We start from the raw sequence: 21,531 nt of genomic DNA on the forward strand, positions 1-21,531 counted from the left end.
AACTAAAAGACACCTACTCCTTGGAAGAAAAGTTATGACCAACCTAGATAGTGTATTGAGAAGCAGAGACATTACTTTGCCAACAAAGGTCCGTCTAGTTAAGGCTATGGTTTTTCCTGTGGTCATGTATGGATGTGAAAGTTGCACTGTGAAGAAGGCTGAGCACCGAAGAATTAATGCTTTTGAACTGTGGTGTTGGAGAAGACTCTTGAGAGTCCCTTGGACTGCAAGGAGATCCAACCAGTCCATTCTGAAGGAGATCAGCCCTGGGATTTCTTTGGAAGGAATGATGCTAAAGCTGAAACTCCAATACTTTGGCCAGCTCATGCGAAGAGTTGACTCATTGGAAAGGACTTTGATGCTGGGAGGGATTGGGGGCAGGAGGAGGAGGGGACGAGAGAGGATGAGATGGCTGGATGGCATCACTGACTCCATGGACGTGAATCTGAGTGAACTCTGGGAGTTGGTGATGGAGAGGGAGGCCTGGCGTGCTGTGATTCATGGGGTCACAAAGAGTCGGACACGACTGAGTGACTGAACTGAACTGAACTGATGCTCAAACAGGGAACCAAGGACAAAAAAAGGACTGGAAGCTGACTATTGCTCAGATCATGAACTCCTTATTGCCAAATTCAGACAAGTTGAAGAAAGTAGGGAAAACCACTAGATCATTCAGGTATGACCTAAATCAAATCCCTTATGATTATACAATGGAAATGAGAAATAGATTTAAGGGGCTAGATTTCATAGAAAGAGTGCCTGATGTACTATGGACATAGGGTTGGGACACTGTACAGGAGACAGGGATCAAGAACATCCCCAAGAAAAAAAATGCAAAGAAGACAAAATGGCTCTCTGAGGAGGTCTTACAAATAGCTGTGAAAGAAGATAAGTGAAAGGCTAAGGAGGAAAGGAAAGATATATCCATTTGAATGCAGAGTTCCAAAGAATAGCAAGAAGAGATAAGAAAGCCTTCCTCAGTGTTCAGTGCAAAGAAATAGAGGAAAACAAAAGGATGGGAAAGACTAGATATCTCTTCAAGAACATTAGAGATAATATCAAGGGAACATTTCATGTAAAGATGGGCTTAATAAAGAATCGATATGGTAGGGATTTAACAGAAGCAGAAGACACTAAGAAGAGGTGGCAAGAATACACAGAAGAACTGTACAAAAAAGATCTTCATGACCCAGATAATCACAATGGTGTGTTCACTCACCTAGAACCAGACCTCCTGGAGTATGAAGTCAAGGGGGCCTTAGGAAGCATCATTATGAGGAAAGCTAGTGGAGGTGATGGAATTCCAGTTGAGCTATTTCAATTCCTAAAAAATGATGCTGTGAAAGTGCTGCACTCAATATGCCAACAAATTTGGAAAACCAGCAGTGGACACAGGACTGGAAAATGTCAGTTTTCACTTCAATCCCAAAGAAAGGCAATGCCAAAGAATGCTCAAACTACTGCACAATTGCACTCATCTCACATGCTAGTAAAGTAATGCTCAAAATTCTCCAAGCCAGGCTTCAACAGTACATGAACCGTGAACTTCCAGATGTTCAAGCTGGTTTTAGAGAAGGCAGAGGAACCAGAGATCAAATTGCCAACATCCACTGGAACATTGAAAAAGCAAAGCAGTTTCAGAAAAACATCTATTTCTGCTTTATTGACTATGCCAAAACCTTTGAATATGTGGCTCACAATAATCTGTGGAAAATTCTTAAAGAGATGAGAATACCAGACAACCTGACCTGTCTCTTGAGAAATCTGTATGCAGGTCAGAAGCAACAGTTAGAACTGGATATGAAATGACAGACTTGTTGAAAATAGGAAAAGGAGTACATCAAGGCTGTATATTGTCACCCTGCTTATTTAACTTCTATGCAGAGTACATCATGAGAAACACTGGGCTGGAAGAAGCACAAGCTGGAATCAATATTGCTGGGAGAAATATCAATAACCTTAGATATGCAGATGAAACCACCTTTATGGCAGAAAGTGAAGAGGAACTAAAAAGCCTCTTGATGAAAGTGAAAGAGAAGAGTGAAAAAGTTGGCTTAAAATTCAAAATTCAGAAAACTAAGGCATCTGGACTCATCATTTCATAGTAAAGAGATGAGGAAACATTGGAAACATTGGCAGATTTTTTTTTTTTTTGGGGGGGGGCTCCAAAATCATTGCAGGTGGTAATTACAGCCATGAAATTAAAAGATGCTTACTCCTTGGAAGGAAAGTTATGATCAACCTAGACAGCATATTAAAAAGCAGAGACATTAATTTGCCAACAAATATTTGTCTCATTGAGGATGTGGTTTTTCCAATGGTCATGTATGGATGTGAGAGTTGGACTATAAAGAAAGCTGAGCACTGAAGAATTGATGGTTTTGAACTAGAGTGCTGAAGAAGACTCTTGACAGTCACTTGGACTGCAAGCAGGTCCAACCAGTCCCTCCTAAAAGAGATCAGTCCTGAGTGTTCATTGGAAATTGCTGAAGTTGAAACTCCAATACTTTGGCCACCTGATACAAAGAGCTAATGCATTTGAAGACCCTGATGCTGAGAAAAATTGAAAGCAGGAGGAGAAGGGAAGGACAGAGGATGAGGTTGTTGGATGGCATCACCAACTCAATGGAGATGAGTTTGAATAAACTCTGGGAGTTGGTGATGGACTGGGAGACCTGGTGTTCTGTGGTCCATCGGGTCACGAGCAGTCAGACATGACTGAGCGACTAAAGTGGACTGAGCTGAACTGAACTGTACTGAACATACATCTGATTATAGGAGACTGTATTATGGAAGACATGTGCAACAGAGCCTGCTTTTATGTAACTTGCAACTGTCAATCAGCCTTAAGTATATGCCAATTTTCATATCTTTTCCTGATTGGTGGTGAGTAGAAGCCCTATTTTGAACAGAGCACAACCAAGAGAAGGAGACAGGAAGTAAAAAGGAAAGCCAAGTAGTCATCAGGACTCATTCAGGAGTCATTTGCCCCACTCCATGTTTTGGAAGATCTGCCTACTTGAGCTGTAACTGAGCTGTAACTTGTCTCTTGCTTTAAACTTCAGTCTTTTGTTCCAAATCTTTGCTGTGATGAGGCAAGAATAGAGGAAGATAAATAAACTGTCTTGACATTTCCATTCATGTAGAGATAAAAAGTTGCAGAACGGATAATAACATTTGACTTGGAAGTTTACAGGAACATTGTGGCCTGACATCCATGGACAGCTGCAGGAAAAAAACATGTCAACACTAAGAATTTTGAAACAACAAACCATACCCTCCTTCACTTTGCTTTTAAAAATGTCTTGCCGAAATCCATCAGGGAATTCAAGGTTTTGGGCTCGGAATGAGCCACCTATCTCCTTGTACAGCCCTGTATTAAAACTTTCTCTCCTCCATATCCAACATTTTGATTTGGCTTCATTGTGCCTTCAGCACATGAACTTGTTTTGTAACATGTATATAGTATAAAATCACTTATAATTTGTGGTTTCATTTTTAAGAAAAATAATATCAAAATTTGGATGCAAAAACAGAAATTGTCTTAGCACCATGTAAGTGACAAGTGCAAATATGGTGATAGATATTGGACTGTACTGGAAAAACAACAGACATGATTCATGTTATCATACTATTTCAAGGTCAAAAACCTTAAGATTGCCCAGAAACAGTAGCTTCCTTATTAACATGAGGTTTTGAATGACTGAGTGAATCAGTTTTGCTGTGGTTTATCGTAAAAAAATCCAGGTGTTTTCGTCTGTTTTCCAAATTCTTTAGGGACTGTAGCACACATTTGTTAAAATTTAAGCCTATTTATGGATGCAATTAGGGAGTATGAGTATCTGTTTTATGAGCTAACTCAAGAAGTAAAGAGAAAAAAAAAACAGAAAGTCCTTTCAGCTACAAAACAAAACTTGAAAGAACAAAATTAAGGCAAAGAGTAAATAAGAAACAAAAAGAATTAGTAGTGTAGACATTATTTGGAGAGCTTGAGGTTTAATATGGTCAATACCCACACCAGAGTGTCTATTCACTGTTTTGTTGTATTTCTTTTATACATCAAGTAAGTCTGGGATGGTGCTGGCCTGAGATGTATATCTACCATTTAGCTCAATCCGTCTCATTGGAAGACTGACCAAAATGTTTTATAAAATTGATGTAATTTTGCTCTTGAGTTAATCAAAATATACTAATTAATTTTAAGTGGTGAACCAATGTCATGTTTTTCCACAACAAAGGGTATTATGAAGACTCTAAACTCAAGAGGGCTACACACTGGCTTTTATTATCCTTATTTGGGAAAATTATTCAAAATAATGTTCAAAGAAGCAGCAGTCAGGTTAGAATGGCACATTTGTGAGATGTGAGACTAAAACAAGAGGGGAAAAAAAGCTATGTCATTAGAAGTGAGAGAAAAATAGACTACAGTCAGAGGGTGATATTGAAACAGTTTTCTGATATGGGTCTGAAGTAAAGGTCACTTTATAGTGATCATTTTTTTCCCTCTGAGTAAAACAGGAAAAGCAACCAGACATTAAGAGACAGTCATTAAACAACAGAATTTTGAGACAATTAAATCATATTCAGGAGAATTAAACAAAATAACCCAAATGACATATATGTTAATCTGAGTTAAAAGAGAAAGATTATTTGAAGTAAAATCAAAATCATTTCAAATATTTTCTTAAAATGGGATTAAAATTTGGGAAAATAAACAATTGAAACGTAAATAAATTTTAGTATAAAAATTTTAAATACTCACACTATGATATTTGATATAAAGAATATTATTAGAGTAAAATAGGACCTTTTGGATATTACATATTGTAGCTGATTAAAAAAAAAATGCAAGTGAGATATGGGATAGATGATCCCCTGAGCTGGACATCTGGTGTGTTTTAAGTGGGATAAAATTCAAGCTTTGTTCTCACCCAGACACTCCAAGGAGAAAGCTAGTGGCAAAAGCTGAGCTCTGCTAAAGTAGAGATAAGATGCCCACTCCTGAGGTCAAGGAAGACTTCCCTGTCTGCATATGGCACAGGAAAGCTTCTTTGGACTCAAAAAGGGAGTGGGGCCCCACCCAATAAAAAATGTGGACATGCACCCATAGGTCTCTGTGGTGGAATCTATCTTAGAAAAAAGTTACAAATGCATCTTGAGGAAGATCCATGAACCTGTCAGATGTGAAGAGAGAAACAAAATAATTGACCAAAGGTAAATAAAGACCTGGAAGGACTGGCCTATATAAGTGATTTACCTTTAAGATTCATCACCTCTTTGCTGCACTCGTCCTTGCTCAGGATGCCAGTACTCCTCTCCAGGTGTGTGTCTTTGCCTATTTTCTGACTCATTGTGCTCCTCTTCATTAGCGACCAAGTTCATACGCTTTCTCTCTAATTGTGTATTTCTACCTAGCTTCTGACTTAAACAAATTGTTTTTCTGTACACTCTCCTATACACTGTGCTGTGTCTCTAACAATAAACTTTGTACTTTTTTTTTTTTTTTTTTTTTTTACAGTTCTTGCCTCTTTGAAACATTCTTGCTTTCAAAGGAGGGAAAGATCCAGGGCCACTTTGCTTCTAGCCTCTAGCCCCTGGTGGTCTAGTGGTTAATATTCCCGGTTTTCATCCAAAGTACCTAGGTCCAATCTCTGGGCAGGGAAACAATATTTCTCTTCAGGAGCACTCACTGTTCTTCTTCCAAGATATCAAGGACCACACAAAAACACAAATAATGAATTCCTGTGTAGTCGATTTAAAGGGGAGGAAATTGGATAAACAATTATAATGAAATGTAAAAATTTATGAAAAGGTTATTCATTAAATATTTTATTCATTAAAATTTTTATCCCATATATTCCTGATTAAGTTTGGATATATAATAAAATACACACATACGTAGATAGGTAGAGATAGGTAGATAGATGAGAAGACACACATACACACACACAAAGCACACAGATGTCATTTTAAAGTTTAAAGCCCACTTCAGTTTTATTGCTTAGAGAATCCCATGGACAGAGAGAGGTGCCTTGTGGGCTACACAGTCTATGGGGTTGCAAAGAGTCAGACACACTGAGTGACTAACACTAGATCCTGACCACTAGAACAAGATAAATAATGTTAAACTTTAAAATGGCATCTGTGTGTTTTGTGTGTGCATATGTGTGTCTTCTGCTCAAAGATAAAATTAACAAATGAATAATATAGTGAAGTGCAGATATTTCTCATCTCAAGCAAAGTTGCTGTGAGATACCTATTTTTTGAAGGATACAAGAAATGAATCTATTATCATCAATGTAAGTGATAAGAAAGTCACTAAATGTGCTCTCAAAAAATTTTTTATAATGTATAGATTTGGAAATATAAGATGTTTTTTAAGAAAAACACTAAGAGAGCAACCCCAATTAAAGTAAGATGAATATGAGTACAGAAATAGAGATATCAAAAAGTATCACATAAATAAAAAATGAAAAAAAAATGTGTCTGCATTGGCAACAGTAAAATTCACAAACAAAATGGCAAAAATTAAATATGAAATATGAAATCAATTTCCCAAGTTAATTGGAAAAGAAATAAAATCACCGGGGAGGAAAGGTGCTTATGGAAAAGAAATCAGTGCTCAAGACTACACATAACCATTAATGTAAATACATACTAAAATACATATCCCCAAACCAAAGAACTAGAATAATGGAAAAAGAATCAAACAAAAAATAATCCTCAGTAGATAAAACCTTCCTCAGTCAAATAAAGACATGATTGAGATTGTTCAAATGAATTTCCAAATATTAATTTAAAAGAATGAAAGGCAAGCTATCAGGTTATACTCTGGTAAACATTTTAAAATAGGAGAAGAATATGACAGCAGGTAAGTTACTATCTCTCAGCCCCACACTCTCTATTCCGTACTCTACTTTTTGATGTAGGGGCTGAAACTCAGTGAATCACTTTTCTGTCTTGCCACCTGGTTCCTTCCCTTTTTAAGATGTGACAATGAACAGGTGCTAGAGAGAGATTGAAAGGTGCTAGAGGAGGAAGGGTCTCGCTCCTTTTTGCTTGTTTCCCATTCCTATGAGTGTCTCCCCATCTTTCTTTTTGCATCCAGTTGCATTTGGTTGCCATTTTAAAAAATTTAATATCAGCCTTATTGAGACTCAGAACTATCAGCAGGAGCAGACTGGCACCACCACCTCCTCAGAGCTCCAGATCACAGGGCAAGGAACCCCTCTTTCACATCAGAGATGCTAGTTCTAGCTGAGCAGGGATCTAATCACAAATGTCTGGATTTCAGCTGCACAAGGTTTCTCCTCTGATTTTCTAAATCTTAATAATTACAATCCCCTCTTAATTTTCCAATGCTAGGGACAATAGCTGTTTCCTTTAGTAGATACATTATGGTATAGTGTTCTCTGAAACAAAGTGAAGTCGCTCAGTCATGTTCGACTTTTTGTGAGCCCATGAGCTGTAGCCTTCCAGGCTTCTCCTTCTGTGGGATTTTCCAGGTAAGGGTACCAGAGTGGGTTGCCATTTCCTTCTCCAGGATATCTTCCTGACCCAAGGATCAAACCTGGGTCTCCTGCATTACAGGCAGACGCTTTACCCTCTGAGCCAGCAGGAAAGTGCATAGTGTTCTTAAGTTAATTTTTATATCTACTTAACAAATATTTATATTAGATTATCTTTATTTAGAATAACTGATAGGTGACTGCTGTGGTTTCTGTCACTTGACTATACCTTAACTAATAGGAAAAAATCTCTGTAAGAATGCAAGTCTGAAATTTAAAAACATATTAAAAGTGAAAAACTTTGGACTTATCACACATCTGGCTAATAAAAAAATGGCAGCAGATTAGTAATCATTGTTTAATCTTAATGGTACATGGCTTTGACATTAAACTAGTCAAACCAATTTACAACAAATGATTGAAGACATAAGAAAGTTTAATATACATATAATGTCTAATAAATTATATAATCAACATATCCCCCCTGGAAAATAGTAGTAGTAGTAATATGCTACTAATAATAATGTAAGATGCATTTACCCAGAAATAATTTCTAGAACACATGAAGAACTCTATGAAGCAAAATGAAAGAAAAAATAAAGAAACTCCTCCCATGGAAACAGGAAAAATACTTAAGCATATAGTTTAGTCAGAAAAAATAAACAGATAAGTACATTAAAAAGTGTTCAATCTTAGTCATTAGTTGAATATTATTGACTAGAATAGAACAAACCATAAAAGATAAAAACAAGCATTACCAAATCAGTAGGATATGGAGTATCTAGAATACTTACACACTGTTAATACATACATAAATTAGGAAAAGCACTTTCAAAATTTATTACAGTTAAACACATGTGTACTGGATAAACTAGCAATTGTTGTTCCATGTCCAAATCTAAATTGTATATGCATGCTCACAAAGGATATATATATATTTGAAGATGCTCACAGCAGCACTATCATTAATAAGCAACAAGTGGAAACTATTAAAATGACAATTTTGTTATGCTAAGGGAAAACAAACTACAAGACAATTATTAATACTATTTTGTGAAATTCTGAATTTCAAGACAAAATAAATAAAATTAAGCACATGTTATCAAGTTAATGCTCAAAATCCTGTAAGCTAGGCTACAGCAGTATGTGAACTTAGAGATGCCAGATGAACAAGCTGGGTTTAAAAAAGGCATAAGAACTAGAAATCAAGTTGCCAACATCCATTGGATCATAGAAAAAGCAAGGAAATTACAGAAAAAAAAAAACAAAAAAACATCTATTTCTGCTTCACAAAATTCTTTGTGTAGATCACAACAAACTAGAAAATTCTTAAAGAGATGGGAATACCAAGCCAACTTACCTGCCTCCTGAGAAACTTGTATGCAGAACAAGAAACAACAGTTAGAATTGGACATGGAACAACAGATTGGTCCAAAATTGAAAAAGGAGTACATCAAAGCTGTATATTGTCACCCTGCTTATTTACCTTATATGCAGAGCACATCATGTGAAATGCTGGGATGGATGAATCACTACCTGGAATCAAGATTGCTGAGATAAACATCAATAGCCTCAATATGCAGATGATACCATTCTAATGACAGAAAGCAAAGAAGAACTAAAGAGCCTCTTGAAGAGGGTGTTAGAGGAGAGTTTAAGAGCTGCCTTAAAACTCAACATTCAAAAAACTAAGATCATGGCATCTAGTCCCTCTACTTCATGACAAACAGTTGGGGAAAAAGTGGAAATAGTGAGAGATTTTATTTTCTTGGGCTCCAAGAAAATCACTGTGGATAGTGGTTGCACCCATGAAATTAAAAGATGCTTGCTTTCTGGAAGAAAACTTATGACAAATATAGACAGCTTATGAAAGCAGAGACATTAATTTGCTGACAGAGGTCTGTAGAGTCAAAGCTATGGTTTTTCCATCAGTCATGTATGGATGTGAGAGTTGGACCATAAAGAAAGCTGAGACCATAGAGAAAAATTGTGGTGCTCAAGAAGACTCTTGAGAGTCCCTTGGACAGTAAAGAGATCAGACCAGTCAATTTAAAAGGAAATCAACCCTGAATATTCATTGGAAGGACTAACGCTGAAGCTGAAACTCCAATACTTTGGCCACCTGATGCAAACAGCTGATTCACTGGAAAAGACTATTTATAGGAAAGATTGAGGGCAGTAGGAGAAGGGGAAGACTGAGGATGAGATGTTTGGATGGCATCACAGACTCAGTGGACATGAATTTGAGCAAACTTCAGGAGCCAGTAAAGGAGAGAGAAGCCTGGTGTCTGAGTCCATGGGGTCTCAATGAGTGAGACAGAAACTGAACAACAAGCCAAGTTCAAATTAATGAATAAGAAAACAAGAGGGAAAACAAGTAGAGCTTCATTCTATGCACATATTTGTTTAAAAAGAGAAACAAAAACAGAATAATAACAATGAGAAAACCTAAGACAAAATGAATAATAATGTTAACACCTAAATATAAGAAATTAGGAGGATAATAGCAGTACAAAAGTAGATATAACAACACACAATTATTTTATTAGTCATAGGATTGGAAGTAATGTAAAACTGCTTTCTTTTAAATATTAGAATCTCAGTAAAATATAATTTTTAAATGGAATATATGTGATTATATATATATATATATATAATTTTTCTATAATTTCTCATGCTCAAATATTTATACTTCTCATGTTTGTAAAAACATAACAGATATAGAAAGCCTCTCAGTCTATAAGAAAAGCTTCATATCATCATGGAAAATGTTAGGAAATTGATTTTCAAAACCATTAGTTCATGTAGACCAAACAGATTAAAAATAGACTATAGAATGCAGCAAAATATTAAATGAATAATTTAAAAAGGATGAGTTGGTTTTATTCTTTGCATATAATAATGATTTATAATCATGATATTTATTTAAATTACCATATAATAGAAAAAATAAGAAAACATCTTTTATACATTTTAAGAAAATTTAATAAAACATTATACTAAATATGATATTTTAAGCAAAATTTCCATTAATGAAATTATAGACAATGATAAGATCTGGTCCTTAAAATCACTTGGTATAAGTATCCCAAATAACAATTAATGCTACACAGACACCAAAGTTTTAAAGTTTTCCCAATTAAAAGACAGTTGAGGTCACCTGATATTGATATTTATGTTGTTATTCTAAAAATAAAAGGAATTCATTAAAAAGAAGATAAGCATACATATTAAGAAATAAGAAAAAAATTTCATTTGCATTTAGTTTACCATGTTTATCTTCCTAGAAAATTTATCATTATAAATGGAAAAAATATATATTTTGAAAATATTTATAAATTAAGAAATAATATAACTGACATGTTCATTTTAGTAAGGTGGTTTACTATAAACATAAATACTTAAACTTTCTTCTCTACTGCACTATTAAATGCATAATTAATACATACAAATATGTAAACCAAAATATAATATCTGCGATGTTCAAAAATACAAACAAATGTGAATAAAGCTCAGAAAGAATAATATTAAACCTATACTCAAATTAAAACCACTAAACTACATTGGGGCTTCCCAGGTGGGACACTGGTAAAGAATCCTCCTGTCAATGCAGGAGATGCAAAAGAGGTGAATTCTATCCCTGGGTTGGGAAGATTCCCTGAAGTAGGAAATGACAACCCACTCCAGTATTCTTGTCTGGAAAATTCCATGGACAGAAGAGTCTGGCAGGCTACAGCCCATGGGGTCACAAAGAGTAGGACAAAGGTGAGTGACAGAGCATAAACACATGCACAAAATAGAGATTAATTTTTAGAGATAAAAGTGAGGTTGTATTATCAAATGAAAAGATTTCAAATGTATAGATCTAACATTTTCTCTAATTACTCTGGAAATATTTATTTCTAGGCAAATTCCTAAATGGATTCTCAGGAAGTATATATGACAGTAAGAAAATAATTTTAAGATGTTAGTTGATCAGGCATGTGTGGCTCTGTGACCTCATGGACTCTAGCCCATTAGGCTGTTCTGTCCATGGAATTCTCCAGGCAAGAATATTGGAGTAGGCAGCCATTCCCTTCTCCAGAGAATCTTCCCACTCCAAGGATCAAACATGAGTCTCCTGCATTGTAGGCATTTTCTTTACCATTTTTACCAATGGATCTTTACAGTTGCAAGCAGATTCTATACCAGGAAGTCCTAATTTTAAGTGCACAATAAACCTAAATGAAAACTGACTCCTAAGACTAAGGAAATCACAGATTGATAAATATATAAATATGAAATTTGAAAGCCCAAAATATATGCAATTAAAATCATAAATGGGCATAATATGTTAATATTGATGAAAGTAGAAAATATTGTTATAATTTACAATACATATACACACATTTGATGAAACAGAATGAGCAATTTACTCAAACTTAGCCTCACACTAAGAAAAGCATTTTGTATTTAAAATGATTATTTTTCAAAGAAAATCATGATATTAAGTTATCGGTCAGGATGCAAGAAATTTTTGCATACTATTGAAAAAGCATTTTGGTGAATCCTACAAAAGACAGGGCTCCCCAGGCGGTGCTAGTACTGAAGAACTGGTCTGCCAGTGCAAGAGACATAAGAGATATCAGTTCAATCCCTGGGTAGGGAAGATACCTTAGAGAAGGGAATGGTAGCCCACTCCAGTATTTTTGCCTGGAGAACCGCATGGACCCAGGAGTCTGGTGGGTTACTGTTCCTTGAGGATCACAAAGAGTTGGACATGACTGAAGCGACAGCATGCATGCAGGCATCAAAGACAAAGTTTAAATTAAAATAATCCTTTGAAGCTAGAAAATATTTCAGTCTCTATTGTCTTGCAATTCATTTTGTAGAAATTCTTCCTAAGGGTACAGTTAGGAAAGTGCCCAAAAGTTTATATCTAATGGTATTCAATGGTCTTTTCACGTACAATATCTAAATTTGGGGATTGTTTTAGACACACATCACTGTAGATATGTGTTTTCGATATATTTAGATATTTTGGATCAGAGAAGGCAATGGCAACCCACTCCAGTACTCTCGCATGGCAAATACCATGAACAGAGGAGCCTGGTAGGCTGCAGTGCATGGGGTCGCTAGGAGTCAGACATGACTGAGCGACTTCACTTTCACTTTTCACTTTCATGCATTGAAGAAGGAAATGGCAACCCACTCCATATTCTTGCCTAGAGGATCCCAGGGATGGGGGAGCTGTCTATGGGATCGCACAGAGTCAGACACAAATGAAGCAACTTAGCAGCAGCAGCAGCAGATATTTTGGATGTTAAAAGTCAGAGACTAGTGTAAATAATTTATAAGCAGAAAACTCAATTAAAGACAACTGAGAGATCGAAATGAGGAGCTCTTACACCCTATGATAATAGCAGAGCCCAAAAGTAAGAAAGGCTTCCCACCTGCCAATGCAGGAGATGCAAGAGATAAGGGTTCCATCCCTGAGTTAGGAAGATGCCCTGAAGTAGGAAATTGGCAACCAGATCCATTATTCTTGCCTGGAGAATCCCATGAACAGAGAAGCCTGGCAAGCTACAGTCCATGGGGTCGCGAAGAGTTAGACATGACTCTATACACACACACACATACACAACAGAAAGACTTTTCTTTTTCATGAAAACGACTACGCCAGGGAAAAAGGACTTTGTTTACTCTAACCTTCTCAACTTACTTTTTCTCTATAAAAGCTTTCTCTTCCACTTACCCTTTGGGACATGCATATGTTCACCATTATTGTAGATCCAAAATTGCAATTCTGTGCCAATTCTGAATAAACCTGCCTTTGCTGGAGTCATATTTGGCAGTCTGCTTATTTCAGATCAGTACTAGTTACTTAAATTTATACTGTTCACTTACATTTATCATGTTTTGTGTGTTTTTGTGGGAATTTTTTGGCATAAAATAAATTACTGTATAGCCATTAAAATATGAATTTCCTAGAGTTTTTAAAGCCAAAGAGTGCATATATGTACAATTTAGCTGAGGGAAGCAGTTTATTTATATTTTAACAGTGGGATATAATAATAACTTTATAGATACGTATATTTAGGACAAATTTGTCAAAGGTAATTAAGTTCTCAAAAGTTATTACTTAATTGGATGTATAATTCTTTCAACACTTATTCAGCAAATAGATTGAATGTGCATTATGCCTAAGGATACAATAATGAATGTTGCAGACAGATATCAAGATTTATTGACCATGTATACCCAGTAAAAATAGAAAACAATAGTGTATGTAATTTTATGAACCGCAAACAATTTGGGATAGTGTGCAGGGTGGTCTATTTTAAATAAAAATAAGAGTAAATAACTGTGTATGTGGACAGATTTTGAGATGAAATTTGAGCAGTGTTAAAAGGCCAAGCATGTGAAGATTGTAAGGAATAACATTTAGGCAAAAAAAAAAAAAAAAAAAAAAGAGAGAGAGTACAGTCAAAGGGATTGAGTGGAATTAGATTTGCTGTATTTGAAGCAAAGATGAAAAGGCAATTGGGCGGATGTATTGAGGAAAAAAATGTAGAGTAGGAAGAAAGATCCAGTGGATGATTTTAGGTAGAAATAGGCATTGTATTCTAATTTTAAAATGTTCTTGAAGAGAACTGATATGTTACCTGTATTTGTAAAGCACCTCTGGCTGCATTAGCAAATGGACTTTAGGGGGAAAAGAAGGAAGGAGACTGGAAACTTCTGCCGTAGTTCATGTCAGAGGTGTTATTATCTTTGTTTAGGGCAGAGTTTCTCAGGTAGTGAGAGAGAGTGTATTTTGCCACCCCAGAGGATATATTCGGCAATATTTGGAGACTTCTTTTGGTTATCACATTGGGCAGGTGGGTACAGCTGGTATCTAGTGGATAGAAGCCAGTCTGCTGCTAAACATTGTACATGCACAGGGCAGAGCCTCACAGCCAACAAAGAATTATCTGACTCAAAATATCAACAGTGTTGACTTTGAAAATCCCTGACTTAGTGTGATAGGAATAGAAAAGGAGAAAAGTAGAGAAATTGATACAATCAGGCAAAAAAACATTAAGTACAAAACTTTTGGTAGTCTTTCAAAAGGCTCCTCAGACTATTTCACCAGAAATGGTAAACTATGCAGTTCACATAATTTTCATGAAATATATTTATTACTTTTAAACAAGCAATTAACATAAAGAAATTTGAGGATTTTTGTTGTATTTTGTTTTCAGTTTTTTTTGGCTATTCTTCTTAATTTTTATTTTATGTTGGAGTTCAATCCCTGGGTCAGGAAGATCCCATAGAGAAGGAAATGGCAATCCACTTCATTATTCTTTCCTGGGAAATCCCATGGACAGAGGAGCTTGGTGGGCTACAGTCCATGTTGTCTCAAAAGAGTCAGACACAATTTAGTGACTAAATAACAACAATAGTTAGCAATATTAGTTTCAGGTATGCAAGAAAGTGATTCACTTATGCACATACATGTATCTTCTTTTTCAAATTTTTTTCCCATTTAGATTATTACAGAGTATTGAGTAGAATTCCTTATTCTATGTATTTTTGGGGTTTGGGGGGTGTTTGGTCATTTTTGTTATTTTTGTTTGGTTTTTATTTTATGAGAAGTGATAATCGGAAAAATACATAGTCTAGAACTGTCAATAATCCACAAAGACTAAACTTAAAAGAAAAATTGAAACCTAAAATTTTAAAAAAGAGTTTTTTTTTAAAAGCAGTTTGCTAAATGTTATTTTAAAAGAACATTCACTCAAAATCTTTTTTCAGATTAAAAAGAAAAAAAAAAAAGAAAGTCTACTCACTTGCCATTCAATGCTGCCACCCCAACTGTGCTTCGGGCAATTGACATGCTAGCTACAAATGTCCATTGCTGACTCTGAGGATCCCACCTCTCCACTGTGTTCAGATAACTCCAGCCATCATGTCCTCCCACAGCATAGATAGGGCCTTCCAGTACCGTCACACCTGCAGTAAAGGAAAGATAAAAAGTGAATGAATCATGACACAGTGAGGTTCTCAAATCAAATTAACAGTAAAAGCTATTATTTAGCTGTTATGTCATTCAGAATAGCCTCTATCAGTTAACAAATGATTTCACTGAGGTCGAAACTAATCACTATTAATTGAACCATTTCATTCACATGAAAACATAAAGGAATCCATCTAAATATTATGACCTATATGCTTTATGAAGGAAAATATATTTTCTTATTTATGATCATATAAAGATTCAAAATCTAAAAGTCAGAGATGATGCATCTTATGCCTCTACTTTTGAAGACTGTTTTTACACTGCAATTTAAAGTACTTTTTTTTTTTTTTTCACATTCAGGAAAATTGCATTAAGCAGTGTAATATAATTAGTTTGAATTTCAGGCTAGGGTCCTCTAAGTTTTGGCTCCCCTGTCAAGACACAATAAATGTATCTAAAGCTTAGAGAATACAATATCTCTTTTCTTATAAGCTGAAATTATTAAACACAAGCAATTAAATTACTTATGAGTCATCAATAGATGATATATACAAATTTTACACAGTTTTTTTCCTGTCAATTCACTTTTATATTAGATGAATTTTCTTAAATGTTAAATAATCACTAAGTATTTAAATATTGTGTTTATATTTACTGAAGTGGTCTCATTATCTATTAGGGGAATTCTGGTTAATTTTCCACAAGTTTCAAAGCACAATGTCTGATTGTTAGAACTTTGAACTACCTGTGATTCTTACCCTATTTCCTAGCTGACAAGTTAAACTGCCCCAAATGTATGTATATTGAGAGAAGACACAAGGCTCCTCGGTCATAGAAGAAAGATAGTTATTACCATAACAATGGCAATAGTCAGAGTATCAACTTTTTTTTTTATCAGTTCTCCAAGCCCCAATTTCCCAGTCTTGGTTATGCCAAGAGGACTTTAACATCTCTTTCATGTTGACCAGACTTGAGACAGGATTCTCCTGCCTCTAGAATCGTGACCTCACTTTCCTTAAAGCACTTACTTTAAACAACTTGTAATTGCAAATTGAAAGTTTTCGGTCCCTTTGAGAAGTTAATCTTTTAAAAAACCTATTGCCAGTGTTACAGCCTAATATTTTGCTTCTCAAGAACCTAGGAATATAATCAGCAAGAAAGTTAGTGTTTATATCTCCCAGTTTCTGTGCAAGAGTAACAGCTTAACTTCAACAGACACCTTGCTTCAAGTTGTAAGTCTACCTCTTGTTTGGAAGATAGTAAACTCAATTTACCTTTGTTTAAATAAGGCCAATTTACAAACATAGACTACCTATGATCCACCCATGCATTACAGCTCTCAGAAACTCCCTCCTCCCCTTTGTTTTAGTGGAGGTGCATTCAGCCTCAATTCTGGTCTCTTTTCCTTATTGCAATAGTATTGAATAAAGTCTTCCTTGTCTGTTTATCTATTACACTTTTTTTTTTTTTGCTTTGACAATATTTAGATGATATCTGAACATTCAATAGGTTGTAAGTTAACTTGAAGTTGGAAGCAAATTAATATATAATGGACAACAAACTTATATACCCATTGCTCCAGAAGGAGACATTCTCTTCATGCTTTTAAGTATGATTGTTTTTTACTATGGAGAAAAGAACTATCTTTATCTTATTAGTATTTCTGTTATAAAAATTTAGAGGAGGGGAAGTTACTGTCTTATTTAAAAGTTGTACAAAAATGTGAAAGAATCATGGAGAACTGTATCTCAACACAGATATGAAAGTAAAATGATACTTTTAACCTATTCATGGATTCATTAACTTATTCAACTAATGTTTATTGAGTGTCTACTATTAGAATTTTTCTTATCACCAAAGTTCCAAGAACATATAGGTGAATAATAAAAAGGCCCTGCCCTCATTAAACTTACATAGTCATTAAATACTTAACATAAATGGAATAAATGTTAACAGAACCACGGGTCTGTCTGCTTGCTTCTCAAAAGCCATCAAAAAGGCCAGGTTGGTGGAAAGTTTTGTTTATTTGAATGTCAGCAACCAAGGGACAGGGTGAGAAGGGCAGGTACCTGTCCAAGTAACCTACTACCCCCATCCTCACAAGAGCTTTTATAGTGGAAGGAGGGAGTTATTTGCTGAATCACCACAGTCAGTTTTGACTGCAGTCTTGAAGTTGGTTACCAGTGGTCTGACCAGCATCATCTTGATTGCTTTAAATATAGTTAGTCTTCAGTTCCAGGGTTGTTCTGTTGCATTTCTTGAAGCCAGTTCTCAGAATTGTGGCAGTTTATGTCATGACTACAGTCTGGTCATCATGTAGTTAAATTCTCCACCTGGTGGAGGTTTCAGTATTTCTAAGATAGCTCAAAGATATGGTTCAGAATATTACCTATAGCCCTGCAGAAGGAGGTAAATGTCTTTGATTATGTTTAATGAATACAATATTTTTATTGGTCTCCTTTGATTGTTTTCCCTTGTTTTGCATGTTTTCACTTATCTGATTAAACTTATTATTTGACAAAAGTCAGGTTGAGGACATGGGAGGGATCAAGGATCATAGGGTCCTGCTTCATTTCATAAATACATTATTCACAGCAGCAAAGTCTTGAGTGGTTCCAGTATCAATTATAAGAAAAAAAGGACAAAGGAGACAGAGAGGAAATATTTAGATGGGTTGGAGAATTTTTCAGAAGCTTCTGGTATCTGAAAATTATGAACAAAGAGTGTTTCTAGGAGGATGGGTCAATTATTTGCCTGCCTATTTCTTACCAAGTCCAAGTTTATATTGGATATGTAAAGAGAGAAGTTGCTGTTGACTTTGAAAGTGGGTTCCATACCAGTACTATAGTTCGTTTCGTTTATTCGCTCAGTCATGTCCGACTCTTTGTGACTCCATGAACAGTAGCACTCCAGGCTTCCCTGTTCATGACCAACTTCCAGAGTCCACTCAAATCCATGTTCATTGAGTCAGAAATGCCATCCAACCATCTCATCCTCTGACGTCCCCTTCTCCTCCTGCCCTCAATCTTTCCCAGCATCAAGGTCTTTTCCAATTAGCCAGTTCTTCACATCAGGTGTCCTAAGTATTGGAGTTTCAGCTTCAACATCAGTCCCTCCAATGAACACCCAGGATTGATCTCCTTTAAGATGGACTAGTTGGATCTCAACTCATCCAGGAGTCTTCACCACAGTTAAAAGCACCAATTCTTTGGCTCTCAGCTTTCTTCACAGTCCAAATCTCACATCCATACATGACCACTGGAAAAACCATAGCCTTGACTACACGGACCTTTTTTGAGAAAGTAATGTCTCTGCTTTTTAATATGCTGTCTAGGTCGGTCATAACTTTCCTCCAAAGGGGTAAGAGTCTTTTAATTTCATGGCTGAAATCATCATCTGCAGTGATTTTGAAGCCCAGAAAAATAAAGTCAGCCACTGTTTCCACTGTTTCCCCATCTATTTGTCATGAAATAATGGGACCAGATGCCATGATCTTAGTTTTCTGAATGTTGAGCTTTAAGCCAACCTTTTCACTCTCCTCTTTCACCTTCATCAAAAGGCTTTTTAGTCCTTCACTTTCTGCCATAAGGGTGGTGTCATCTGTGTACCTGAGGTTATTGATATTTCTCCCAGCAATCTTGAGTCCAACTTGTGCTTCTTCCAGCCCAATATTTCTCATGATGTACTCTGCATATAGGTTAAATTAGCAGGGTGACAATATACAGCCTTGAAGTACTCCTTTTCCTATTTGGAATCAGTCTGTTGTTCCATGTCCAGTTCTAACTGTTGTTTCCTGACCTGCATACAGATTTCTTAAGAGGCAGGTCTGGTGGCCTGATATTCCCATTAGTTTCAGAATTTTCCACAGTTTTTTGTGATCCACACAGTCAAAGGCTTTGGTATAGTCAATAAAGCAGAAATAGATGCTTTTCTGGAACTCATTTGCTTGTTCGATGATCCAGCAGTTGTTGGCAATTTCTTCTCTGGTTCCTCTGCCTTTTCTAAAACCAGCTTGAACATCAGGAAGTTCATGGTTCATGTATTGCTGAAGCCTGGTTTGGAGAATTTTAAGTTTGACTTTACTAGTGGGTGAGATGAGTGCAATTGCACAGTAGTTTGAGCATTGTTTGGCATTGCCTTTCTTTGGGACTGGAATGAAAACTGACCTTTTCCAGTTCTGTGGCCATTGCTGAGTTTTCCAAATTTGCTAGCATATTGGGTGCAGCACTTTCACAAAATAATCTTCCAGGATTTGAAATAGCTCAACTAGAATTCCATCACTTCCACTAGCTTTGTTCATAGTGATGCTTCCTAAGGCCCACTTGACTTCCAATTCCAGGATGTCTGGCTCTAGGTGAGTGATCACACCATCGTGATTATCTGGGTCGTGAAGATCTTTTTTGTACAGTTCTTCTGTATATTCTTGCCACCTCTTCTTAATATCTTCTGCTTCTGTTAGGTCCTTGCCATTTCTATCCTTTATTGAGCCCATCTTTGACTGAAATATTCCCTTGATATCTCTGATTTTCTTGAAGAGATCTCTAGTCTTTCCCTTTCTATTGCTTTCCTCTATTTCTTTGCACTGATTGATGAGGAAGGCTTTCTTATCTCTCCTTTCTATTCTTTGGAACTCTGTATCCAAATGGGTATATCTTTCCTTTTCTCCTTTACTTTTTGCTTCCCTTCTTTTCACAGCTATTTGTAAGGCCTCCTCAGACAGCCATTTTGCTTTTTAGCATTTCACTATACAAGTTTTAATTTGTCTGGTGACTATTTATTCAGTTATGTACTCTATAAAAATACTTAATCTGTGATGGTTTTAATTTTGAGATTACAGTAAGTTCCCTGCATATGAACCTTCAAGTTCATATGTATGAAATTGCCTGGGAAGTATTCTTGCCTGGGAAATCCCTGTAGCCTGCCAGGAATTTTGTATTTTATATTTATGTTTAGTTGCTCAGTCATGTTCAACTCTTTTGCAACCCTATGGACAACGGAGGAATTTTATAGAAGAGGATATATGAAGGTCCTATAAGCATATAAAATGTTTAATATAGCTGGTAATCAGAATAATCAGGATATAAAAACAAAACATCTTTGAAAGAAAGTTTTTTGACAACCATACTTTACTATTTTTTAAAATTTTAAAAGGTTTTAATATCAAAAACTCTTATAAACATTGGATCATAAAATTTTATGATGAAATTGTCATTTAAGTATACCACTTTGGAAAGAAATTTAACAATATTTTGTGAAAGTATTATGATCTAGTTTTTATAAAATTTTAAATACTTTATAATATTTTAATGAGGAATATACACAATAAGCATACAAACATAATTGAATGATTTTATATATTAAAATTCTTTAATTAATCAAGTTATTTTGAGTGAGAATATCAAAGCTAGATATAGGAAAAAAATATTGTCTTCTCACTTTCATGTTATGTTTATAACATTCATTCAAGTTGTTAGGTGAGGCACTCATTTATTATTTTCCATTGCATACACTATTACATTGTATGAATAAGCAACTTTTGTAGGTCCATTTCTTTGTTATCATACATGTTGATAGAAACAGTAGAAGATATTTGTTGGCAACATTGACAATAGAGGGTAATTGCCTGAGCTCAAATTTCACTCTGTTTCTACCAGCTGTTTGACAATGAAAAAAAAAATCCCTTATTTCCTACATCTCAGTACACTTATCCTTTAAGAGTGCCTCAGTTCAGTTCAGTCATTCTGTCGTGTCTGACTCTTTGCAGCCCCACGTACTGCAGCAATATCTGGCTTCCTCATCTATCACCATCTCTTGGAGCTTGCTCAGATTCATGTCCATTGAGTTGGTGATGCCATCTTCTATCATCCCCTTCTCCTCCTGCCTACAATCTTTCCTAGCATCAGGGTCTTTTCCAATGAGTCAGTTCTTGGTGTCAGATGGCCAAAGTATTGGAGTTTCAGCTTCAGCATCAGTCCTGCCAGTGTTTATTGAGGACTGATCTTTAGGATTGATTAGTTTGATCTTTCAGTCCAAAGGACTCTC

General features: G+C 35.7%; 1 protein-coding gene across 2 annotated transcripts in view; it reads right to left on the reverse strand.

The window, feature by feature from the left end:
• KLHL1 (kelch like family member 1) overlaps nt 1-21,531 on the reverse strand; it is a 537,560-nt gene that overhangs the window by 36,056 nt on the left and 479,973 nt on the right. For both annotated transcript variants that reach the window (XM_068984580.1, XM_068984579.1), the window contains one exon: nt 15,320-15,482. In XM_068984580.1, the coding sequence (XP_068840681.1) occupies nt 15,320-15,482 (163 nt within the window). The remainder of the gene's footprint in view (nt 1-15,319; nt 15,483-21,531) is intronic.

This window comes from Capricornis sumatraensis, chromosome 12 (assembly GCF_032405125.1).
Source record: "Capricornis sumatraensis isolate serow.1 chromosome 12, serow.2, whole genome shotgun sequence".
NCBI classification, from domain to species: Eukaryota; Metazoa; Chordata; class Mammalia; order Artiodactyla; family Bovidae; genus Capricornis; species Capricornis sumatraensis.